At 46.6% G+C, this 26988-nt stretch overlaps 1 protein-coding gene across 3 annotated transcripts in view; it reads left to right on the forward strand.

Moving 5' to 3' along the window:
• Positions 1–26988, forward strand: part of USP16 (ubiquitin specific peptidase 16) — a 337101-nt gene that overhangs the window by 283094 nt on the left and 27019 nt on the right. For all 3 annotated transcript variants that reach the window (XM_085623085.1, XM_085623084.1, XM_085623086.1), the window contains one exon: positions 1469–1555. In XM_085623085.1, coding sequence (XP_085479211.1) covers positions 1469–1555 — 87 coding nt within the window. The remainder of the gene's footprint in view (positions 1–1468; positions 1556–26988) is intronic.

Raw genomic sequence — 26988 nt, forward strand, 5'->3', positions numbered from 1 at the left:
TCACTCTTTGCAGTCTGTTAGGTAATGCTTTTGATAATACCTTTACATCTACATTGATCTTAGATAACAATCACTAAAAGCTAAACTACGTTGGATCCTTATCAAGTTTTTACAAAATTACTATGATCGCTTCTCGCATGGTTTGTGGTAGTTTACCCAGACTTTTGGCCTCATGAAAGACCTCTAGCAATTGTTGATGGGCAGGTCTTAAATGTCCATTAACAATTCTTCCTTTGAGAGATCTTCATTCTGATCCGTAATCTTGTCTCCATTATGTCTTGGTAGTTGTAATTAGTTAAGGAAGTCTACAAATTCCTATACAGCTCAGGCTGTCTGTATAGTCCAGCTATATGTATACTCCATGCATTATTAATTGCGGCTTGGGTTACCATCATCGCATCCCCTCTTCCCTCCAAAGCCAATCATAGGTGTGGGAACTTTGCATTTGAGAAGCCAGGCTAACAGTCTCCCTGGTCTATCTCCCTCCTTGTGTAATCTCTGCCTATGCACTCTTAAGATAAATTTATATTACTTGTCGCATAAATCACCTATGCTCCACCTCGCCTCTAGCGCACCCCTGAGATTCATTAATCTAAAAGAGACAGGATGTGTTTTCTCAGCTCTCAGAGTGTGACCCACATGATGCATTTTTCCCCCACATTTTATGCACTTTGATCAGTTTATTTCCAGAAAAAGATTTTGCCTCCGATTGGCTGTTAGAGGTTGGTGCTCATCATATGGACACATGAACATTGGCATCCTGAACCTATGCAAAAATGAGGCTATACGTAGGTCTTTTTTTTTTGTCTCTTGTATTATACTAAAAAAAAAAATATTTCAGTTTGCTTTTTTTGTTTAGAAAAATAAAATTTAAACAGGGTAGATTCAGAATTATATTGTTGTTTTAAAAATGGGCTTTTGAAAAGTAAGCGTGTGGTAAATATGTTTTTAAAAAATGCTCCGGTTTGCCGCTCGTCACACGTGGGTGGGTCTGTTCAGTGCTTATGATTTCAATGATGAATTCGCCAAAGGACAATTAAGATTACAGGTAAGTACCATCTTCTTATGCCTACCATTTTATCTGCCCGTATATTCATGCAATGTTGTAAATTCTATTGTGAAACATCCCTGCAGCTAGCCAATGTGTACTGAGATGGTGTTTTGAAAGATTTCAGTACAGCAGCTGGACCAATTTAAACAGTCATTAGAAAAATATTAAATTAATGTAAACTTAGATAGACATCATCAAAAGTAGTTAAAATAGGATCAACACGTTTTCTGAAATCTGTACAAAAATTTATTTTAGAGATTATTTGCTTTTTTTCTTTGAATCTGCATTCACAAAGTGAACCTTATATATTGCTTACCGTGATTTCTTGTTTGGAAATATTTAATCTGTAAGCACCATATACAACGAATTTCAGTATCTCTAATAAAATGTCATTTTTTTAATGCAATCCCATTTTAGGCTGGAGTAAATCTCCGAAAAGTGAACAGGCATATAAAGTTTCCTGAATTGATTGATTTAGCTCCTTTCTGCACAGTCAAGTGCAAGGTAAGCAAATGGACATCTTTGAAGAGGTTGGATGAGGTAATATCTACAGGCGTAGCCATAGAACTACATGATGCTTTCACAGAAGATAGATGATTAGATATTGCAGAAAGGCAGCACAGAAGTTGCATATTGTAGGTCTGTGAGCAACTCAGGTTATATTTTGGTATATATATATATATATATATATATATATTTGTTTTGTTTTTAGATGTTTCTCTTTCTAGAAAGGACGCATTATTTATAAAGTCGCAGACACAGTTTTACTGACCAAGTACAAACATAGGCAATGGTTACATTTCCATAGACCCATGCTTACCAAACGTTTTAGAACCACAACCTGCTTTTTAGAACGGCCCATCTAGCTTTAATGAACATGAATGAGGCAGACAATTTTAAAAGAATAAAAAATTATGGATGTAACTAAAGCACTGTGTGGTAGCGGACTGTCATTTACAAGACAGCAGATTTTCCATTGAAATAGCCACTAAATGTGCACAGATATATATATATATATATATCTATATATATATATATATATATATCTATATATATATCTATATATATATATATATCTATATATATATATATCCATCCAGCTCTCGGGAAGGTCCAACAATTGGGCTGCACTCGAACACAAAAGAGCTTTTCCCAAAGGCTTTATTTGGTAAAACAGTCGCGCTGACCCGGTCAATAAGGCAGCAGACCACAGCCCTGACGCGTTTCGAGAGTTCTCTTTTTCAAAGGGTAAGTGTAGTCGGAAGCACGCATGTGGCCACACCTTCCTTTTCCACCATATCGTGAGTCCTGATTGGACAACTCTGTATGAGATTTCACGTTGTGTTCTGGGAGGTGTAGTCCGTGTTAAAACCCTCAGATGGTGGTGCTCCAAATTCACTGCAGATTACGGCTCCACATGAGCCCCGGACAGCTTGGCGGTTTAAATCCACTTCTGTGCCCCACAAACGAAGCCCCTCCTGATTAGGAACTCCGTGGCCTCCATTACGAAGTGGTGCAACCCTGCGGCAGGACGGCGGCATCTATATCCAGCTCTCGGGAAGGTCCAACAATTGGGCTGCACTCGAACACAAAAGTGCTTTTCCCAAAGGCTTTATTTGGTAAAACAGTCGCGCTGACCCGGTCAATAAGGCAGCAGACCACAGCCCTGACGCGTTTCGAGAGTTCTCTTTTTCAAAGGGTAAGTGTAGTCAGAAGCACGCATGTGGCCACACCTTCCTTTTCCACCATATCGTGAGTCCTGATTGGACAACTCTGTATGAGATTTCACGTTGTGTTCTGGGAGGTGTATAATATGCACACGGCTGCCCTGCCGTGGACAGGTGCACCATCTCACGGAAGGGATGAGAGGCGGTGGCTTGAAACCAATTCATGGACCACGAAGCTCAGCGAACCTAATGAAATAGACTCTCCAAGTCAAAACGGAACCTTACTAAAGGAAATTGTATGCTTTTAAAGATGCAAATATAGACATCGCCGACTTCATCAGCCCGCACGCCCTCCCCTCCGCCGACTACATCCTCCTCGGGGACCTCAACTTCCACCTGGAGAACAACAACGACCGCAACACCACCACCCTGATGGACAACCTGGCCAACCTCGGGCTGAAGCAACTGGTCAACACCCCCACCCACTACGCCGGCCACACGCTCGACCCCGTCTTCTCATCCAGCAAGCACGTCACCTTCAGCCACTCCACTGGACTTCACTGGACTGACCACAGCTGCGTCCACTTCAGCTTCAAAAAGAACACGGTCCACCACCACCCGAAGCGGGTTCCCCACAGGAACTGGAGCAAGATCACCGTCGACCAGCTCGCCACCTCCCTCAGTCAGAACCCACCTGTCAGGACATCGGACCCTAACACAGCAGCCCTCAACCTCACTCAGTGGCTGACCTCCTGCGCCGACGACCTCGCCCCACTGAAGAACCCACTCACCAGGCACAGAAGCAAGAAGGCCCCCTGGTTCACCGACGAACTCAAGAACTCCAAGAAGGCCTGCCGCACCCTCGAGAAGGCCTGGCTCCTCGACAAGACCGCCGACAACATGACCGCCCTCAAACTCGCTACCCGCAGACACCACCAGCTCATCCGCACCACCAAGAAGAAATCTCTGAAGGAACGACTGGACAAGAACGCCCATGACAGCAAGGAGCTCTTCAACATCGTCAAGGAGTTCTCTAACCCCAGCACCGGCAACAACGACATCACTCCCTCACAGGAGCTCTGCGACTCCCTCGCCTCGTACTTCCACTGCAAGATCGCCAACATCCACAACAGCTTCGGCGTTTCACCCCCGCACCCATTGGTCGAACCTACGCACCCCGCCGCCATCCTCCAGACATGGACCAAGGTGACCCCCGAAGACACAACACGCATGATGAACACCATCCACTCCGGATCGCCGACAGACCCGTGCCCCCACCATGTCTTAAACAAGGCCGCCTCTACCATCGCACCCCACCTCCGAGACATCATCAACACCTCCTTCGACACAGCCACCTTCCCGGAAAGCTGGAAGCACGCCGAGCTCAGCGCTCTGCTGAAGAAACCAACAGCGGACCCGACCGACCTCAAGAACTTCCGCCAACCACAGCACCGAGACCGCCCTCATCGCAGCCACCGACGACATCCGAGCCCTGCTTGACAACGGTGAAACAGCGGCACTCATCCTCCTAGACCTCTCCGCAGCATTTGACACTGTCTGCCACCGCACCCTAGTCCAACGCCTCAACGACACCGGCATCCAAGGGACGGCCCTGGAATGGATCACCTCATACCTCTCCGGCAGAACACAGAGAGTACGCCTCCCTCCTTTCCTCTCTGAGGCCACCGGAGTCATCTGCGGCGTCCCGCAAGGATCATCGCTCAGCCCCACTCTCTTCAACATCTACATGAAACCCCTCGCTGCCATCGCACGCCAACACAACCTCAACATCATCTCCTACGCCGATGACACCCAGCTGATTCTCTCCCTCACCAGAGACCCCGACACCGCCAAAACCAGCCTACACGAAGGGATGAAAGACGTCGCTAAATGGATGGACATCAGCCGCCTGAAATTGAACACGGACAAGACAGAAGTCCTCATCCTGGGACCATCGCCCTCCGCATGGGACGACTCCTGGTGGCCCCCGGCCCTAGGCACCGCACCCAAGCCTACGGACCACGCACGCAACTTGGGCGTCATCCTGGACTCCTCCCTATCTATGACCAGACAAGTCAACGCCGTATCCTCAGCCTGCTTCCACAACCTTCGCATACTCCGTAAGATCTTCCGCTGGATCCCGACCGAGACCAGGAAGACGGTCACACAGGCCCTCGTCACCAGCAGACTAGACTACGGAAACACCCTCTACGCCGGTACAACAGCCAAGCTTCAGAAAAGACTTCAACGTATCCAGAACGCCTCCGCCCGACTCATCCTGGACGTCCCCCGACGCAGCCACATCTCGAGCCATCTGAGGGACCTGCACTGGCTCCCCGTCAACAAGAGGATCACGTTCAGACTCCTCACCCACGCACACAAATCCCTCCACGACCTTGGCCCAAGATACCTCAACGACCGCCTGACCTTCTACACGCCCACCCGCCAGCTACGATCCGCAAACCTCGCCCTCGCCGTCGTCCCTCGCATCCAGAGAACCACCGCCGGAGGAAGATCCTTCTCCTACCTGGCGGCTAAGACATGGAACTCCCTGCCCGTCCACCTGGGACTGACCCCGGACCACCTCGCCTTCAGGAGACAGCTCAAGACCTGGCTGTTCGAGCAGTAGCAGACCCCCTCCCTCATGCGCCTTGAGACCCTTCCGGGTGAGTAGTGCGCATTACAAATTTCTTGATTGATTGATTGACGGAACCCACTTAGGGAATATTTATGCTCCAAGGAGACTACATGTCCCAGCATGCTCCAGAAGAACACGCTTATGCGCGACCCACTATGGGCAATTAATCAATCAAGCATGTCCTGACAATAGAAATAAAAGAGAGCTTTTCCGTGATGTTGCACAACAAGCTTTGACTATGATGAAGATGTGAAGACATCGAAACGCGTCAGGCTGTGGAATAATACTTACCGGGATGCCTGGAGAGTTGTGAATGAAGGCCGGATGGTCGGAACGCTGACGAGTGCCCTGTCGAAACTTTCGGGTGTTTGTCGATTAAAATATGCACACGGCTGCCCTGCCGTGGACAGGTGCACCATCTCATGGAAGGGATGAGAGGCGGTGGCTTGAAACCAATTCATGGACCACGAAGCTCAGCGAACCTAATGAAATAGACTCTCCAAGTCAAAACGGAACCTTACTAAAGGAAATTGTATGCTTTTAAAGATGCAAATATAAACGGAACCCACTTAGGGAATATTTATGCTCCAAGGAGACTACATGTCCCAGCATGCTCCAGAAGAACACGCTTATGCGCGACCCACTATGGGCAATTAATCAATCAAGCATGTCCTGATAATAGAAATAAAAGAGAGCTTTTCTGTGATGTTGCACAACAAGCTTTGCCTATGATGAAGATGTGAAGACATCGAAACGCGTCAGGCTGTGGAATAATACTTACCGGGATGCCTGGAGAGTTGTGAATGAAGGCCGGATGGTCGGAACGCTGACGAGTGCCCTGTCGAAGCTTTCGGGTGTTTGTCGATTAATATATATAATATATATATATATATATATATATATATATATATATATATATATATATATAATCACACAATTAATGTGTGGACATCGGGTTTCAGTGAATATTTGTCATTTGTGCACCACCAAGTAAAGTGTCTTGATTTGTTTTGATCCTAATAAAGTCTTTGTTTCCATCACACTTCAGAGTTACATAAAATGTGCTACATTTCTCATGCTTTCCTAACTGCTTAATGTGTACAGTTTACTTACATGTATTTACATTTTGTTGTGGGTTACAAAAAATGACATCCGACAGGCTTTCCTTTTAACACTGTCTGTACACAGCAAGATTGTCACATATTTTTCTTTACTTTTCTTTCTCTGACTACAAAGTGAGAGGAGTTTGTAAAGGCCAATCCCTGTGTTAAGAAAATAAGCAGCAATTTGCAGAAGACCTATCCTAACATTTGACATCTTTCTTTGACGCGCAACAAATGTGACCAGATGAATACAGAATGTAAAGGCGTTCTTATTTATTGCTTGAACTTTCACTACCCACCAAAAATCGGCTTGCGACACACAGTTTCGGAAACTCTTCCATAAACCTATTTAAAATTGTCCTCTTACATCTCATCCTAAATATGTAGTGCTTCTTTTCACTTTAACAATAGGACTGCAGCATTACTATAACAACCGAGTCCTTAGCTAATGCCACGGTAAAGACTGTTGAGAATAGTCACTAGGGGGGGCACACGTACATTCAAGCGAGTTTAGGAGAGAATTGTTAGCCCCCACTGATTTACCGCTTGAAATCCGGTCAAATCAGTGTATCAGATCAGCACTTGTTAAATCCAAATTATCCGGATATGGTCCTGACCGAGCATGGTGCCTGCAAAACAGTTGTAGGAGTAGTGTACGTTTCCAAACATGTAGAAGAGCAACAGAAAGTAAATGCAGCTCATGTAGACAGAACATCGAAAGAATTAGGCCACACAGTTGATTCTTTTTTTGCAGCTTTGCAAAACCCTCCACTATCTTAGACCCTCTAGCCAAAGCACATAATCAAAGCCAATTTACTAACACACGTGACAGGGAATCTGATGGACTGTAACCCATGCACCAACAATGCATTATGTGAAGATGGTGAGTTCTGGGCAGTGATCAGTCCTATGAGACTATAGAAATATTTGTTATTTAATGAGCTCATAAACTCCTTTCAGTAGGGATGGACACACCCAAGAAATCCACGCTATATATGTTTAAGACTTTATTCAACTAAGTTTCCTAATGTAGTGCAGATAATAGGTAGATCTATAACTATAACTATAACGTGAACCACAATAGTGGCAATGAAAGCAATAAACAAAATATTAAAAAGAATTTTAACATTGCAATGTTATTGAAGTCATTTATTGCATTGAATGATTGCACCAGTTTGTAACGCCCCCTTCCCTTTTAGCCCATATCTATGCCATTTTAGCATCAAAAGTGCTCATTGGATTTTCTTGGGATGGTCTCAAGTCCACATAACTTAGCTGAACAACAAGCATGTTGGTTTACTCTTAGTGAAGGTCGCTCCCTGTCTCGTATTTTTGGCGTTCCCTAAGCTGATAAGGTCGTGCTGGCCCCATGGAGCCAATGTCCTTCACTGCAGTTCAACTCCGACGATATTTCAATCTACCAGGTAGCTGAAGCTTCATCTCTGCCTAATCAGTGTCTGTACCATACTTAAATACACTTTTCTGATTATTTTGAAAGAGGCAGGCCCCGTGATGAATGATTGAAAATGTAAGAATTAGCATATTAATCCTGCTGCATCTTCACTAAATGATATCACACACAAATCGTATTCATACATATATATGAATAATTGATGCACTATCAAACTACAATAATGCAAACATTACATGTTGTAAATGTGCAATCAGTACTAAATGCAGTATGCTTTTATAAATGAAAATGTGCACTCAGATACATCACTATAAAATTATATGAAATGCAGTAGTGGTGAATAAGCAGAAACCACAAAGATAACCTCACCATGTGTTGTCATCATGTGAAAAGTCACGAAGAATAATCTTGGAAACGCCTAAAACCAAAATAACAACTCAAACAACTATACAAAACTGAAAAGGTTATTGTCCAACCATCTAAATACAAACGAGCATTGGCATAGCCAATAGGTCTCGCCTTTGGGACCTTATAAGTGTTAGCTATGCAACAGTTGCATAACTAAATACTTATAAGGTCCCAAAAGCGAGACCTATTGGCTATGCAAAGTGAGCGATCACGATCAAACATCAAAGCGGCCGCGAAAGTAAAAGTAATCGCGGTAAAGCGCGGCGCGCGCGTCCGCGCACATGCACTGTAGCTCTAGGCTGACCTGGTAGCACTTTTTGGAGCCCTCTCAATAAGTCTCGCCAGACCAGCGCATGCGCTGGGTCAGGCGAGACCTAAAAAGCAACGTGGAGCAGCCAAAATAGAGCCACAAGCTTACCGATGTAAACATGCATTTGATAGAGACTTCTAGCCACAGATTCCTTACCTTTGAATTATCCTCAGGGGCCAGACTGGATCCGGAAACTTTTCTACAGCAGTACCCCTGCACGTCGGTAGAGGGCATCAAGCGACTCTGTAATGACGGCGTACACCAGATGTGATGTCGACAGTGTCCATATAAGCCCCCCCATGATGCGCGGACATCAGTTTCTTCGTTTCCGTGCGGATCCGGAGAGCGATACATCTGACCATTTTTGGTCTACCTCGTCGTTGTCAATGAAACAGTGTGCATTTTTCTGGATAACTTTGGGGTCCTGTGAGCTATGATGTCTGCCCTGCACCCTCATCCTATTTGCACGTGGTGCCTGGGTGTGCACCCTGACTCCAACCGGTGTGACTCTTGTATTCAGCTTCAGTCATTGGCGTTGCAGGAGCGCCGCATGACACTGTTAGCGGCTCGGTGGTCAACGGCTCCTCTCCAGTCATGGTCTTCTTCTTCCTCTGAGGGCCACTCGAGGGCCAGCTCCCAAAGCCCTTCGTCCTTGCCAGGTAAGTCATGCCATAGGCGGTCGGCGCTGCAGCCTTCTCTAACTTTACCATGTACACGCGGTGTCCCTGACATGCTCCCTATTCCTCAGATTTCGGAGTCAGACCGAGAATCTGTCCTGGACCTTGTGGTGTTTCCCAGCGCCAATGCGACTCTGGTTCCAATGAGGGAATACTACCTCCATGCTTTTTTGGTTCTCAGCCTCCCTCTGGTGCGCGTCTCGGCCCCCAGGAGGTCGGTGAAGCCTTGACTGACTCCAAACTGGCGAGACGTCCCTTGGTGTCAGTGAGGCCCTCCGAATTCGTGATGACTCTTTATCAGCTCCGGTGCACAGCCCTTCGAGTTTCCCACCTGGGACGCTAGTGTTGAATAAGTTAGCTGCACCAATCGTCCCTAATTTGTTTCTCCTCCCCAATGCCAAAGTGTTGTCTCTTCGACGCCAGTCGACATCAGGAACGGCGTCGGTGGAACAGTTCCTTTTGGGCTACCTTGCTCCACTTTCAAAGGAGCCCCCTGCTATTTTCCCCTCGGAACACAGGTGTTATGGTGATGTCAGTGATGGCATACCGGACATTCCTCAGCCTCTTCCGGAGTTTCATTGGGTGTCTGACCTTGGTGAGGCTAGTGGCCTTGACTGTTCCCCATCCTCTGGACTGTTCTCTTCTCCTAGCCTCGTTTTGGAGGCAAGCTCAGCTTTTGCGGAGAGTTGCTGTGGTTCTGGGGCGGCAGTTTTCTTCTGTGGAGGTGGCCATTGATCCCCTACTTGGGGTGTTTCATCACCGCCAGGTGAGAACTGAACCTGCGCTCCCCTTTAGTGACGCTGTCATTGATAGTCTGTTGGGCACTTGGGCCAAACCCGTTTCAAGGGCCTCCATGGACCATCCTGCCCCTGGAGACCCGCTCTGCCTTTTCCATCATCCTACTCCGCGTAGCCTTGTGGTTCAGGCTGCTGCAGCCTCCCCTGACATCAGTGCTGTGCCTGGCGTCCCTCCAGACAGGGAGTCTAAAAATCTATGCTCTTGGTCAATATCTCTTTTCTTGCGGTCCCTTAATACAGTCTGTGGTTTGGGCCGTTTTTCTCATGCATTGTGGGATTCGGTCTTGCGCCTTGTCCCCTCCGTCCCTGATGACTCTCGGCACACTCTTACTTAGCTAGCTCAGGATGGCCATCAAGCGGCTCAATTGCTGATTCGTTGTGGCATGGATACTACAGATTCCGTCTGACGAGCCAGGGCCCTTTTGTTAGCTTTTTGCCGGTTTACCTGGCTACGCACCTCTGGCTTCTCTGAGGCTGTTCAGACCGCCCTGGTGGACATGCCTTTTGATGGTCCGTATCTGTTTGGCTCTCAAGCTGACTCTGCTTTACACCATTTTTGGGATAGTTGAAGTGGAGCAAAATCGTCATCCCTGGTTTCTATACCATCCTCCTATCCCCCCATACTCAGTCTGGCTGGGGATAGTCTCCTTCATTTCTTTTCTGTGTGAGCCATTATAGGGCTGTGCCAGTTGGCTTTTTTTTTTCCACTCATCCCCTCCAGTGGCATATGGTGTGGTGCACCTTCCCCAGCAGGTATTTTCTTTTCTTGCATTTTTAACCTCTCAAGGGCAGGTTGTGGTCCCTAGTTGTTCTGGGACGTGTCTTATTTCCTGGCCCTGTTGGACTCTACACTGGTGGTTGCACTGTGCTCTTTTGCTTTCTACCCTAATTTTGATTGGGGTGTTTTCACGGTATTTTGCAGATGCACTGTTGACTTGTTCCCTGTCCTACAGAGTTCTTTGTCTATATGCCCTTTCTTTTGGACACCATAATACCTCTTCCCTATAGAGGGCTCCACATGCCATGCTTTGGTGCACCGGTGCGAGTCGGAAGTGGGCTGGGGTTTTTCCTGCCACCCCGCCCGACCCTCGTTTACTGAGTGTTCTGCCACATTAGACCGGGGTTCCTTCTTTTACTCTATCTGGTGCCCTTCTTTCCTAGCAAACGCAAGGGGAGGGGCATGGTTTTTGGCCTAGGGTGCACTGTCTGGTCTTAACCTAGGTTGTGTCCCTTCTTTCTCCCTTCAGGCGTTAGCACTTTTGTGCTAGATCTCGCTATACGTGGGCAAGACTGGCTCCTGCTTTCTTCCCTTTTTCTCTTAGGCTCCTTGCGGATATACCTTGTCTGTCTCTTGATGTGCGTGGCCTACTTGGCCGACCCCTTCTCTTCTGTGCCGGTTTTTATCTGCTTCTGCCTGACACAACGCTACTGTTGCTTTTCACTTTCGGTTTGGAGATGCTCCCATGAGACCTCCGATGCCAACTTCGACGTTTAGTTACTGGCCTGGCTGTTCTTCAGACATGCCTTCTGCCCCTTTTTGGATTTATGGTTATGTTTAATTTTCCATTTCTTCTCAGACCTGGGTGCCTTGACCACCTGCTCCGGGTTGATTTGTGTAGCGGTTGTTGTTCCCTTGGGATCTTTCTGGGGAGTTTCCTTGACTTCTTGCAAGGTGTGGATACAGTTCCACCCCTTGTGGGGTACGATTCCCTTGTACTGTTGAGCATACCAAATACGAACTTGGGTGACGTAGAGATCCCCACTCACGATGTTACTTGGTTTGCTGTCTGGGCACAGATTGTTCAGTGCAAACAAGAACTTCTTTTACTTGGGCCCCCACGTTTTCTTTCTTTTTTTTCTTTTCCGGAGTTTTACATAGCGCAAACTTGACCCAAAGGTATTGGGTATCAGAGCGCTTTACATAAGCAAGGACACATTCATTTTTGTTAGGCACGGGGAGATTAAGTGATTTGCCCAGAATCACAGGATGTTGAGCGTCATTGCCGAGACTCGAACCTGGATCCCCAGATTTGAGATCGACCGCTCTAACCGTTTAGTCTACATCCTAAATGCTTGATAGGCCGTGGGTGCTGCCTCTCCATCCTTCCCCTCGGTTCTGTAGACTGGTTCTTTCATTGGACCTTCACTTATGGCATTGGGCTTTGCATACTGTGTTCAGTTTTTTATCCTCTGTTTCAGCCAAGTCCCTTCTCTGTCGGCTATTTTTTCTTTTAAGATGGGGACTAACTATCTGATTAGTCCTCCACTGTGTTCTCCTCGTTCAACTCACCCCTTTTTTGCAGTCCTCCGTTGTAGTCTTATTTCTCTACTCTAGCAGGTTTGTTTCTCCCCTACTGTTTTATTTTCAGCCGTCTCTCAATGCCTGATCATAACCGTTCGGTTGGTAGTGTTCTCTTCTATCTGCTCACTTTGTCTTCTGAGGTGTGTGATCTCCAACCCTCCCCCTTTCCCTTTTATACAGTGCCATGTGGCTGGTTGCCACCTCACTGTTGTCCCATCTTCAGCCATGACTGATATTGTGGCTGTTTATATGTACCCTTCTTAGACACATTTTATTATTCAGTGTAAATTCTGTATATATTTATGCTTATATATATTACACATAGATATATTCATACCTGTCTATTTATTGTACTCCTGCCACTCTTCTCGGGTGGAATGTGTTTTGCTGGCGTTTTTGCACTTTTCCTCATGTCCTGAATGGACTTTCGCATGCTCCTTGCTTTGGCTTTGGACATCCCCCCCCCCCCCCCCCCACCCCCTCGGTGGATTCTGAGTTGCTTAGTCCCAGAGAGCTTCCTTCCCTCTTGAGTTGTTTCCTCTGCAACGTGTGGTCTATTGCCTTGATTGTTGTGATTGTCTGCAATGCTTTCTTAAACTGTTGGTTGGTGCTCTCTGAATTGCTTATTTCTATGGCTCGGAGCTTTGGCTCCGTAGTTTTAGCTAATGTCTTTGGCCTTCCGCCCCGTCTCTTGGGCCAGTTCACATTACAGGGGACGTTGTAGTATTATGTTTATGTACAGTGTTCTTCCCAAATCGTCGTCTTGTGCCATGGTCACTTTCCCATGTTCTTGCACGATTGCAGATTCCGTTCCATACAGGGTTTTCCACAATGTTTCTGGTGGGATGTCTTCTTCTCACCTCCCTTTCTGGCAGATGGCCTCTCTCTCTCTTTTTCTTATACAGACCGGAAAGCCTAGTTGGGATCTTATTTGTTATCGTTCGCAGCCCCTTCTCCTGGATGGTATTGCTTGGGTATCTCATTCAAAGGTAAGGAATCTGTGGTTAGAAGTCTCTATCAGCTGAATAAGTTACTCACCTTCAGTAACGCCTTATCTGGTAAATACCAGATCTAGCCGCAGATTCCTTAATGACCCACCCATCCTCCCCTCTGCGAACTGATTCTCTTTTTCTTCCAGATCCCTTCTATGCACTATTATGTCTTCATTGAGGGGGATGGGAAGAGATGATATTTATATAAATGTTTTTCCAAATAGAAGATTCTTTTCGGGCACACTGTTTCCATAGCAGTTTCTATATGTGGCTCTGCGTTTTAACTTGGAAAGTAGTCGCGAAAGAAAACTGACGTCAGTGTGTCAGGGGAGGGCTTATATGGACTTTATGGACTCTGTTGACGTCGCATCCCTTGGAGTGGCTCAATGCCGTCTACTGTAGCATCCTTTCCAGGTCCACTCTGGCGTCTGGGGATAATTCAAAGGTAAGGAATCTGTGGCTAGATCTCGTCTCTACCAGATAAGGCGATACCAAAGGTAAGTAACTTATTCATCTGGAAACAGATATATGGTTAAAGAAAATGAAAGAGGGGTTACACCATAAGAGAAAAAGTAATGCAAATTGCAGACAAAAAAAGGATTAACAAATCATCCTCTGTAGGGAAATAATCAGTAGAACTAAAAAGTGAGGCGATACGGAAGGGTACTCTTGGACATAAGAGGGTGACCCTTCATAAACACAGGCAGAAAAAAGTTGAGATCATTATTCATGTGTAGTATTTGAATTCATGAACAAGGGTGAAAGATAATTGCTGTTGAGATTCAAGATATCCCTGCAAAAGGCAATATGCAGGATTGAGGAAGAAGAGATAGCAAAGCAAGTAACAGTTTTATCTAAACTGGAATGTAGAAGTAAACAGCAGTATTAGGAGCAAAATACAAATAAACTGATTACACAAGGGCAGCTGCTGAGGCAGTTAAATAAAAATATGTTGTGATAGGGAATTTGTCTCCATTTTTTTTTGTTAAGCAATTTCTTATATTGTCAGTAATTGCAAGGATTTCAAAAGATTACATAGTAAACTGCTTCAGTGAGCTATAGACAGTTGTGATTTCCATTTAAACTAATGGTTCAAAGCCTATACATGAATGACGTAAAATCACATATTTCGTGTTTCAAAAAGTCTGGGAATGCAATTCCAGAACAAAACCCAATGCATTTCGGGTATGAACACCCTTCGTCACGGGCAAAACTTTAAGCGTTCAGTAGCATTCAATCATATCCTCTTCAGTTGCCTCCTGCCGGAACAAGAATACGAGTCAAGATGTCTTACAATTAGAATAAAAATAAAAAAGCTGTGAAATCCAGAGATCCTTCCTTGTCACCCAATACGTAAAAAAACGACCCTTCACTGATGTCGGCATAAAAGGAACAACAACACTCAAAGTTTAAGAGAAGATACCATTTGTGAATGAAAAGTGCATACGTGTACCCGCTAATTTAAACATTTAGACGGGCAAGTGAAAAGACCACTCGCAGTGTAAAAGAAAAGAAGCTGCCGTTTATGACTCACGACGCGTGGGTGTAGCCCATAGGTTTGGCATATTGTCGGACAAGTGAATGAAAAGCCAAAAAGGGTGTGGCATGAAGGATCTAGATTTGTGTCAGTGTCTTTTTCATATGTGGAGCATTTTGTTTTTGTCTCCTGTCACCACTTAAGTTGGACTTAATACCATGTGTGAAATTCCCAAGAAAAGTGCTTTTGATGCCTGGAGTTTAATGCAACAGCTGCCTGCGATCCAGCCATTTATGTGCACTCCAAGGTCTTGCAGAATGAAGAGTCCAGGATTTTGGCTGCTGAACTCAAGGGCCTTTGATCCAGTTCAAAATTGGAGAGCTTAGAGGAGAGACCGGGTTCTCCACTTAACATTACCTTCCCTCCACTTCTTCAGGACACGTGCAGCATCCAGAGCAGCTCATAGACACCATATTTTTTAGTGTTGGCCATAAAGGTGGTAAGGACCCCTTTCCCTTTTGGTTCTGGCCTGACACCAGTGCTTAATTTGAGCCGGTCAGTGCCACCAGCACTCATTTTTGGCGACCTGCACTGTTCCTCAGACATTTAGCAAGAGAGGGAAAAACGTAAGAAACTGAAAGAAGGAAGAGAAAGCGAAAGACTGAAAAGCAGTCACAAAGGGAGAAAGCAGCAACCTGCAAGAGTGAGATAAGGGGTCAGGGAGTGTCTGGTAGTGGATTAAAGAGGCATGATGTGGATTTAAGATTACACATCCTTGGTATTTGGTGCACTGACATTTAATTGCACTCATTATTTTACAAATTAGGCACTGCCTGACACTAAAGAATAAAGTCAAAAATATAAAATCCTGTTGAAAGGGGTGGCTTCCATTGAGGTGCCACAGGGGATTTATGGGGGCCTGTCTTGGCAAGGTTTGGTGATATGACCCAGGGGTGTCAAAAGCTGCTGTTAAATTCCACAGCATCAGTAAGGCATAATTCTCTGTATCCAGAATATTGATAATGGCTGTTTAAACGTCTATAATGGCTGCCGTACCCCCCTATTAAGATGTAAGCAAGACTGCCAGTCTCCAAAGATACCATTTTCATGAGTATGATGCACTTCGAAACAACCTTATAAGGATCTGTAGTAACAAATATTTGAAATTGATCAGTAGCATTACTTGTCCATGCGCTCTAAAAAGGATTTGTTCAGTAGCGTCAAAATCCAAGCCTGTTTCCACAATGCTACCCAAGCAAAATAAGCTGCTTATATTTTTTTTTTTACATATGATTAGTGGTCCAAAGCGCTTTTCTTCAGCAACAGCACAATCCAAGCTTGTTTCAAGGATGCTCCTAAGCAAAGTGAACTGTTTACATATGATGCATGGTTTGCTCTGCTCGTTGAGAACCTTAAACGAGCTGGAATGCCCTGGGTAGGAGATGAGACTCAGGTGATTGATATTTATGACATCCTCCGGTGTCCTATTTTGTCATAACTCAAAATGATACAGTGCTCAGTTGTCAATAGTATTCTCATATTCCTACACTGAACTTTCTCTTCCACATTTCCTGATGGATATACTGATTAACTCCACCATTTCCCCAGAGAACTCTTGTACTGTATTGAATAAGTCTACCAGTAAGCTGTCTGGTACTGCCTTGAAAGAAGAGTCCACAATCGCTTTTTATGCCCAACATAATTCCTTAGTGGAATTACCCACATTTGGGTATAAAGAGGAGTATCGGTAATCTCTCCCTGAAAATATTCTTGAGTGTGCAAGCACTCTAAGCCTACAGTCTCACTTGGAAATATGTCAGAACCAAAGACAAATGCAGCCAAACATAGTGTAAAATACTCAACATTGAAGACCTAGACTACCTGTGTGCAAAATAAGAGCATCAAGTAAAAGTAGAAGCCTAGGTTGTCTTCAATAAATGACTATATAGTTGCAGGGAACTGGTACACCTACGTCTTACCAACAACAAGATCAGTGGCAACAACCTACCCCACCAAGATAGATTTTAAAAGAAAAGGTTATAGTACAAGTGGCTCACCAACCCCACAAAATAACACTATCATTCCTTCTTAAGCCCACACAATACCAGTATGGTGTAGAATAAAAGCCTACCTCAAATTTTGGAAGTCTGTAACCACAGACGTATGCATACTAAATATAATCAGGTGTGGGTATTGCATAGAGTTTGTAATGAAACCTCCAACAATAGTCCGAAAGAGGCAAACACTTTATATTTCCTCATAACAGAGCAAGGTCTTCATTGGGACAATACTAGATCTGAGCTTTGCAAACAGATTAGTAAAGACGCAAACATTTAAAATCATGACTTTATAAATTGTGATGGAGCTTTGAAGAAAGATTTTCTAGCAACAATCAATTTAAAGAATGCATTCTTCAACATATCACTCCGTTTCACCTAAAATTCAGTTTGTTATATATAGTGTGTACATTACGATCTCAAGGTGTTGGTATTTGGCATAAAGTCTGCACCTAGGATTTTTGCAAAGTGATTCACAGTGGTAGCAGCTTGCTTATGCCATGAAGCAATTCATGTATATCCATATCTTGATATCTGGTTGGTAAAGGAAGACTTATCACAGGAATGTCAGATTTGTAGTCCTCGACTTCATTGTTAATATAAAGATGACCTCCTCTCAAACATCCTAACAAAACATTTTAATGGGGCAGAGAATGACACACAGCATGGTACATCTAGATCGCTTAACCCATCAGTGGTGCTCACTTGAAGTAACTAGACGCATATATTACATAGAATTAAAAACTGTTTTCTTACATTGAAGTTTTTTCAAACCTGTATACAGAGCAAGGTAGATCAGACAACAGAGCCAGCCATGTTTCACATAAACACCAGGGAGAAACATTGTATTAACCTCTTTAGAGCTAGCACAAGAAATTTGGAACTGGGCAAAAGCAAGGAATATTATCACCATAGCTCATCATCTACCAGGAAGAAAGAACATACATTGAGATATGTTAGCAGACTGGAAGGAGTGTCACGTGAGGGAGCAAATCAAGATTGGTACATGACCTTATTCAATCTGTGTGCCGCTCACTCCAGAAGATTAATGTGCCACTGGAAAATGTGCTAAACATTGCCATCCAAAATCTCTGTGGAATGCTCTGGTGATAGTCTGGTACAATATATTTACTTAGTGTTTTCTCTTCATTCAACTGATTTCTATAGTACAAGACCAGGTCAAAAGATCCAACAAGATGTTGACAACGATAGCACTGCGGTAGGATCAGCCACTATGATATTCACATCTAGTAATCATGTCAAACACAAGGATTGTCAGACTACCTGCATGAAAGGCTATGGTGATAGTGAACTAGGAGATAATTTGTCATCCAGATGATCATTCCACACGCAATATAGGGGCCTCTGTGCCCTTTTTATGAACATATGTAAGGCAGCTACATGGTCTACACCACACACATTTACCAAATACTACGTGTAGATGTGTTAGCACGACAGCAAGCTAATGTAGGCCAAGCAGTACTTAAAACACTGTTTGAAACAACTGCACTGTAGGAGAGTAGGATCTGCTTCTTAGAGATACCCCCACTTTTTGCTGATGTTTCACTGTTTTCGACTTAGATTGACTGGGATCCTGCTATCCATGACCCCAGTCTAGCTGCTTTCTCCTCTAAATTGATTGCATGTACTTTAGGTACACTCCAGATTGGATTCTGGGGTACCCTTATCAGTTCCTAGTATATGGTATACTATGTACCCAGGGCATAGTTACTCCAGAGGCCTCTCAGGGGCTGCAGCATGTATTATGCCACCCCTGGGAGACCATTCAAAATGACACAACAGGTCTGCTACAGCCTGTGTAAGATGGTGCGTGCACCCCTTACTTAGATATAGGTTCACTATATCTATCCCATATCACTGCACATATAAAACTATCAGTCACCCCCATAGCAGGCCTTATCAATCCTGAAGGCAGGGTGCTGGGTTTTATGTGAGAGGGTGCTCCTGCATGAGCAGAGCCCCTCTGCAGGCTTCGGAACCTCTATTCGGGGTTGTTTGTGATGCAGCCAACCGTATATACTTAAGTGCATTATAACCTCACGTTAAATGCTAACTTTAAAACGGCTGCATGGAAACATGGTGTCAAACACTTTGGAATCATACCTCCCCGCCAGTAACTGGCGGGGGAGGTATGATTCCACCCTCCTAGAGGGAGAAATATGACAACACCGGTACAGCCGGTACCAGCTTAACAGAACCTGGCATCACAAAATGGAGGCTGCCAGCCACAGAGACGAGTCTGCCCTCCTGGTGCTGGACGAACTCCAGCAAGGGAAGGCTTGACAATAGGTTTCCTGTCACAGGGAGGTGTGCCACCTCCCAGACAGGTTTTAGTGTATTGGGGCTGGGTGGGTGCACTCTGAGAGTGCTTTGATGTCTGCACTGGGGGACATTTGGTGTCCCTGTGCATATTCCAGCTCAAACCAGTTACAGGAGCCATTTGCTCCTGCTCTGGTGTAAAACTGGACAAAGGGCATGGGAGTAGCCATCCCTCTGTCCTGACCCTCTCATAGGTGGGTCCCCAGAGTTTGTCCCACCCCTTCCTTGGGTATAAAGTAGGAACCCCTGACTACAGTACTTTAGATTTTACCTGGACTTAACTCTGCTACAGAAACAAAGTACTTCGATGGTCTGCACGACGTTGGATGTCTGAAGAATCTCCCTTGGAGTAAAGGAGTTACTACCCTGCAAGGCAGGCACCTGAAATGCATCTGACCGGTTTGCATCTCCGAAGGTCCGGAAGACTATGGAAGATTTCTGCACCACAGGAGGAGGGTTCCCGAGGTCTCTGAGGTTGATCTGTGCTTTCAGCAGTTCTGAGGCCAGTATCCCTAGTGGGGACCGTGCAACCCGAACCCCAGTGCACCGCGTACATTTGCAGCAGCATATGCTTTTTGGCAACCCCTGAGGCTGTGCTTTAGGCTACTTGTAGTCCTTACCCCGAGCAGTATTTCCACTGAAGATTCCCGACCTACACTCCACAAGTGTTCCGTGGGCAGGTATTATGTGAATCAGCTCGAGGTCCCTTCGCGATCCCTGGTCCATCGACCTGTGGGCCCCTGTGAAGGTACTTTGACTTTCCGTGGGCTTTCCTGGTTGCTCTAGACGTACCCTGACTCTCCATAGCTTGGAGAGTCCCCAGGAACTTGCTGGTCCTCACCGAAGCATCTTTCCTCTGACCGCATGGGTTGCAGTTGCCAAGGCTTGTTGGTGTTCAATCCGGACACTGACCCCCCAGCATTCTACATTCTTCGTGGGACAGCTCACCTCCAGACTTTGGTCATCGTCGACATCTCCTGGTCCCCGTGGCTGCAAAATCAAGCTTCACCTCTTCTCACCTGAAACACCCGACATCGGTGGGCATTCGTCTATCGTGCCCCTGGTCACTGTGAAGTGACCCAGACTCTGTCCCCTCTGCTTTCAGGTTCTTCTCAGCTCCGATCCAGGCTTGGATCACATCGGACACATCTCATCTTCCCGGCAGCAGCACTTCTTCGCATCACGCCATTGAAATCAACGAGCGTTTCCGACACCACTTGACCCCTATGCACCCAGCTCCTCTGGGATAGGTAACACGGGTACCTCGGTACTCTCAAGGGAGCCAGCCTTAGAACCTTCTATGTTCCAAAGGGTTTGCTTGAAGTCCTCTCCTAAGTGTCCTTAATCTTTAAAATTCCAATCACGACTTTCCCATAGAGTTGTACGAAGCTGGCACCTGTGTTCTCACACTGCACCCGTCCTCCGTCCCCTGTGTCACTACCTTGGGTAGTTTCTTGGGGTCCCAGCGATTCTACGTGCTCTAGCCACTGTGTCTAGTCAAGTTGTGGTTGTTATACCACTTTCTTAGTATATTGTTCGGTCTTCCCCTGGAGCCCGCTGTGTATTGTGCTATTTACTGTCGTTCCAGTGCTTTAATAATGTGTGCCTTGTTCTCTAATCTCATAAAGAGGTTAGTAGAGAGTGTTTTGTAATAAATACATATATTTTAAATATTCCTTGTGTGTTTCTCCTTTCATTTGGTCATTAAGGTTATAATCTGGTAAACCAAGCTGCTTTACATTCCTTCGAGACTTAGCCTGAAGGCTGCTCTCCATAGCTACCGCTAGGATACCCTTCAATAAAGGTTTTCTTTAACCTAATCATCAATAAGGGTCGTTTGGACTCGTGCAAGGCGCCCACTTTAACTAGTGGACAGCATATACCAGGCCAACTTCTCACATGCACCATCTTCAGGTTAGCCACCGCTTTGGAGTATACTGCTTTGTAGTCTATGCAAAGCATGTGTATCTACAGCACACGTGCCTTGAACGCATTATGTTACTTACCCTATAAGCATCTGTTCTTGGCATGTAGAGCTGTAGATTCATATGCGGCCACACGCCTCTTCGGGTACCTATAGTTGTTGCAGTTCTTAATCCCATATTCATACGCATGGACATCTCTATTCTACACTTATCTACTCCATTCTCACCCACTTGTGGGAAACAATCTAACAATGGAGTTGATGCCCATGCCCATTATCACTGCAAGGAGGAGTCACCTTACCTCATGACTAGGAAAGACTTCTTCGAAGAAAAACAACTTGAAAACATCCGGACCCAACACTAGATGGCAGGAGTATTGCAAAGCATGTGAATCTACAGCTCTACATGCCAAGAACAGATGCTTACCAGGTAAGTAACATAATCCTTGCTGCTTTCTAATCTGTTGGTATGAGGGCCAGTCTGCATGCTGTAACTAGAAGCATCTTAAAAAAAACTGTAACTTAAATGGACACGAGATAGCATTGATTGGAGAAAAGAAAATCACCCAAAAACAGATCATAAATGGACAGGTGGCAAAACAGCACTTAAGGAGCAAACTTAACTGGTATAGTGGAAGCCTTACTGAGTCTGGAGGAGCTAATAGTTAGAGCTATAAGTTAGAGGCCGTATAACCACTTGCCATCCAACGCTACCACTAAACTACCATCTGAATGGAAAAAAGTACAGGGAATACTGTCCTCATTCCACACCTCGCCACACATTCACTAAAGTTCGCTCTTACCCACCCTTCAGGCCCTTAATGCTCCTGCATGCAGCCACAGCCTCTGCAGTTTCAACTGTGAGCTAGTCCTAAACGTTGCCAGCAATCACCCCTGCTCATGGCTTGGCCTCATCTAGATCTAAATGGTAGGGTTTCATGACCTCATTGTCAGGGAGCACCACCACCTGAGAAAACTATACAGCAGCTACTGCCACGGTCTTCATTTGAAAAGTCTAGACTACTGCATGTTTTTTGTCTAGCAGCATAATGTTCCTCTACAACTTGATAACCTACATTGAAAGGACACATTACCTTACTGGCACACATGTTTGGGTTTAGTTGACCGAGTGAAGTTAAGAATCCTGTTAGGGTTCATAATCATCACAAAGTGCTTCACTGAGTCCTCATTTAACAACACCGCATTTAGAAAAGCAACAGTAGCTGTTCCATATATTTATGCTGCAGGGGGGTTCTCATCTAGGCCTAGCTGGGCAACTAGTTAATGAGGGTCTCTTCTGAAAACCAAAGAATCACTTCCTCCAGCATTCCTGTTAATTGACCTTGTAACTCCTGGCAGAGGGTTGGAGTTACGCAAATCCCATCTACATACAAATGGTACCTATTCCATATCTTCCAGAAAATATTTCTTCTTCCAAACTCAGTTTGTGATGTGATGACCTTCTATGTTTGTTATGAGTTTTTGTGGAAACACATTCTTTTGTGCATTTGAGAAGTTGTTGGCAGTTTTGTCTCGAATGCCTTTGGAGCATTAACCTCCAGGATATTACATTTATCCCATTGAAGACCACATTCATGACATTGATTAGAATGATAAGCATTTTCCAGTCCCTTTCCTCTAACAAACCTTGTGTGGTATGTCAAAGGGGTTTGGAAGATATCAGATCTAAGAAATTACCCGCTGTGATTGCACCTAAACCAGGAATTTGTCCCTCCCATGTTCTTTATGAATCCTATTTGGGATGCTGAAAGGACCCTCCAAACTTTGAGCTTTAAGAAGATTCTCAGTTTTGTGTGGATTTGAAGAAGCCTGCAGATTGTGTGACGGGCTGCCTATCACCTATGTTGGCCCTAACTGTTGCAATAGGTCAACAGGTTGGGTTGCCTCCTGCATTCTGGATGGTTATGCAGTCAAGGACATAGCGGTCCCTTACAGCATCCAGGCACATGATGTAAGGCTGAAGGCAATGTAATTGGCTTTGTGGCATCAAATCATATGTCCAGTGTCATCAGGCCATGCTCTTGCGTATATTAACAGTGCCTCTAGAGGAGGAGCTTCGCGCGCATCCAAGATGGTCGCGTGAGCACAGGGCTCCCCGGACCCTTGCCGCTCCTCGCAACTTATCCTGACATTATCCTGAATTTGTGGACGGATTCTGAAAGATGAACCTTGGCTGAACCCATAACTCTTCTCAGAACGAAAATCGGACCGGGGACACCTGAAATACAGCGTCTTGCATTTTGGAGGCCCACCTGGGAGCTGTGCCCGGTGCTTTGGTGAACCGTGGGGCCGGGGAGTAGTTGAACAACAACGGCATCTGAGCCTTGCCAATGACCGCGCCCCCACTTTCAGTTTCGCTTTTGCACTTCTGCATGTCCTGATCGAGGAGCTACTTTGCATGGCTGGGGCGTCCTCCGGCCTTGGTACTGGACTGATTTGTGCCTTTTTCTCAACTCTCCCGAGCGGGCTCTCGGACAGTCTGTGTCTGATCTGCTGGTGCCCCTTTGCTATCGGTCCGGGCGGACCCCACCGGTGAGCATCGCCCAACATGGGGGGCAAGGGGGATCCCGAGAAACGGAAGACCAAGACATCCCTGCGTGGAGGACCGGTCCAGAGTAACATCATGGATCGCTATACCCAGGGTAAAGGGACCCCCGGGCTGGCGGGTGCCGTCATGGAGGACTCCGGTGGGGGTCCGTCCGTCCCCACGGAATTGTCGCTGCAGGACGTTATGGGCGCCATCAACGGCATAAGGAAGACCATCGCCCAGCAGTACGAGGCTCTGGCCCGTAAAATTGATACGGTTGCCGTTGATGTTACGTTAATCCGGGCGGATCTCTCTAAGACTAACGAGAGGGTTCAATCGCTGGACTTGAGGACATCCACTCTTGTCACGGATGTATCAGACCTCCAGGCAACTCTTGGCGATCTAAAGTCTGCAAACAACGCGATGTCCCGGCGGCTGGAGGATTTCGAAAGTCGGGCACGACGCAATAATATCCGTGTCATAGGTGTACCGGAGACTTCCAACAATCGCCCGGTGGACCTTATGGTCGAGGATCTCATCCTCAATCATCTTGCTCCTTCCGGCCTGAGCAGGTTCTTCGCTGTGGAGCGTGCCCATCGTGTCCCGGGCGGTAGGCCTCGACCAGGCGCTCCCCCGAGGCCTATCATTGCAAAACTTTTTCATTACAGAGACCGGGATGCGATCCTGCAGGCCTCGAGGGTGCACGGCCCAGTCAAATATGAGAATTCCTCCGTCAACCTCTTCCCGGACTTCACCCAACTCGTTCAGAAACAGAGAATGAGCTTTCAGGGGGTGAAGCGCCGTCTTCGAGATCTGGACATCAAATACTCTATGCTTTTCCCTGCCAGGCTTCGTGTGGAATATGAAGTTCGGACTCTCTTCTTTGAATGCCCCGACACAGTGAGTGACTGGTTGGATTCCCTGCCGGAACCAGGAGACCGAACTGGGCGTACTGGCGGTGCCGAGGGCGGTGGGCCTCTGCAGGAATAATTCTTGGTCCTCCACTTTGACATTTCCTTCTGTGCTCAGCCAGGTTCTACTTCAATTGTATATTTTGTCTATTAATGTTTCGTCTGGGTGCGGGCGGGGACGGGTCCCTTTCCTCCTCTAGGTTCTTTTTGTAGCATGGGATTGTTAGGGCGACAGGCACACTGCAAGTTGGGGGGGCTGTATAGTCCACAGGGGTGCAGGGTGAGGGGGTGGCAATGGTGTGGGGGTGGGAGGGTGGCAGTGGTGGATGGGTTGTGTGTTTTTTCTTTTCAAGGCGGTGTTATTGTTTTCTTTCAGTTTCAGGTGTCTGGCTGCGTGCCCGGGGGTTCCAGCTTCTTGTGTTGGGATGGGGGGGGACGGGTTGAAACTGATGTCTTGGAACGTCAACGGATTGGGGGACCGTATCAAACGTGGGGTTGTGTTGCAATATTTGCGTCGATTGGCCCCTGATGTGGTATTTCTTCAAGAGACGCACTTGGTGGGAAATGTATGTCATGCTATGAACAGGGGGGGCTACCGACTGGTCGCACACTCTGGCTTCACCACTGGCTCCAGAGGGGTGGGCATCTTACTGCGCTCTTCCCTCCCACTTGAGATTGACAAAGTTACTCTTGATGATAGAGGGCGCTATGCGTCTTTGACTGGGCGGTGGGAGGGGCAAACTCTTTCATTGGTTTCGGTCTATGTTCCCCCGGGCCTCCAGACCTCCACTTTCTCTGATGTGGGTCGTATGTTACTTGAACTTCCTGATAGTCTCCTGATTGTGGGTGGGGATTTTAATTCCGTGATTTCTGGCGAGTTAGATCGTTACCCTCCCAGGGCCCTCTCTGCCGGCCAGGAGTGGCTCGGCGGGTTCTTGGACACTTTCGGTCTGGTGGACTGCTGGAGGTTGATACATCCGACACAGAGTCAGTACACATTCCACTCCGGGGCCCACGGGAGTCTTTCCAGACTAGATTATTTTCTAATGCCCGCGGCCCAGACCACCCGGGTCCGGGAGGTTAAGCACCTGGCCCGGGGCATCTCCGATCATTCCCCATTGTGGCACCTCTTCGACACCGGGATGCGATCCGCCGGGCGGATCGCCCCCATTAACCCCTGGTACTTGCGTGACCCCAAGATTCGCAAGGGTCTCATTAAGTCGCTTGATCAGTATTTTCTGGAGAATGAGGGGTTCGTCTTGTCCTCAGTGTCCCTGTGGGAGGCCTTCAAAACGGTCCTCCGAGGACACGCCCTATCCCTGATCGTGGAGGCCAAGAAAGCTAAGAACGGGGAGGTGGTTGCATTGGAGGCTGAGATATCGGGGTTGGAGGCTGCCTTGGAGATGGGTGTCACTCAGGACGGGCTCCATGCCCTCAGCCTGAAGCAGTTCGAATATAAGTTCCTTGTTACGGATGCTGCTCGGACAATGTATAGGGAACAGCAGGGTAGACTGTATGATGCTGGGGATAAGGCGGGTAAATTGATTGCTTGGCTTGATAAGAAGGAGAGAGTGAATCGAGTGGTCCCCGTGCTTCAGACGTCGGAGGGAGTGAGTGTGACTGACCCTGGTGAGATTGTGGAGTGTTTTGCGGACTACTTCTGTGCTGTGTACTCCCCGGTGTCTACTAGAGATGAGGCTGACTCTCGTCACTTGTTGAAGGATATTGCTTTGCCCTGCTTGTCGGTGGAGGAGCGTGAGCAGATGGATGCCCCACTTTCGGTTGACGAGATTGCAACCGCGATTCGTTCCCTTCGCTCAGGCAAGGCTATGGGCCCCAACGGACTCCCGATTGAACTCTATAAACTGCAACCGGATAAACTTGCGCCATTTCTCCGTCGTATGTTCTCGGAGTCGCTTGAACTCGGCTCTCTCCCTGATGACCAACGCCTGGCCACTATCGTCGTGATTCCCAAGGACGGTAAGCCTCGGGACCGTTGCGCCTCGTATAGGCCTATTTCTCTGCTGAACGCAGAGCCGAAAATCCTTGCCAAGGTTCTTGCGAACCGCCTGCTTACTGTTATTTGCGATCTGGTGCATCCGGACCAATCCGGTTTTATCCCGCACCGGAATACGGCCCTTAACTTGCGGCGCCTACATGGCGTACTTGCAAGGGCGGAATATCTTTCAGAGCCGGCCATCTTGGTTTCCTTGGACGCCACGATGGCCTTTGATACGATAGAATGGCCGTATCTTTGGGCCGCCCTGGCAAAGTTTGGCTTCGGGGCGGGATTTATTAATTGGGTTAAACTCTTATACGCTGCCCAGCTGGCACAGGTGGTCGTTAATGGGAGGGTTTCCCGGCCCTTCGTTCTT

Source organism: Triturus cristatus, chromosome 8 (genome assembly GCF_964204655.1).
Source record: "Triturus cristatus chromosome 8, aTriCri1.1, whole genome shotgun sequence".
Classification (NCBI taxonomy): domain Eukaryota; kingdom Metazoa; phylum Chordata; class Amphibia; order Caudata; family Salamandridae; genus Triturus; species Triturus cristatus.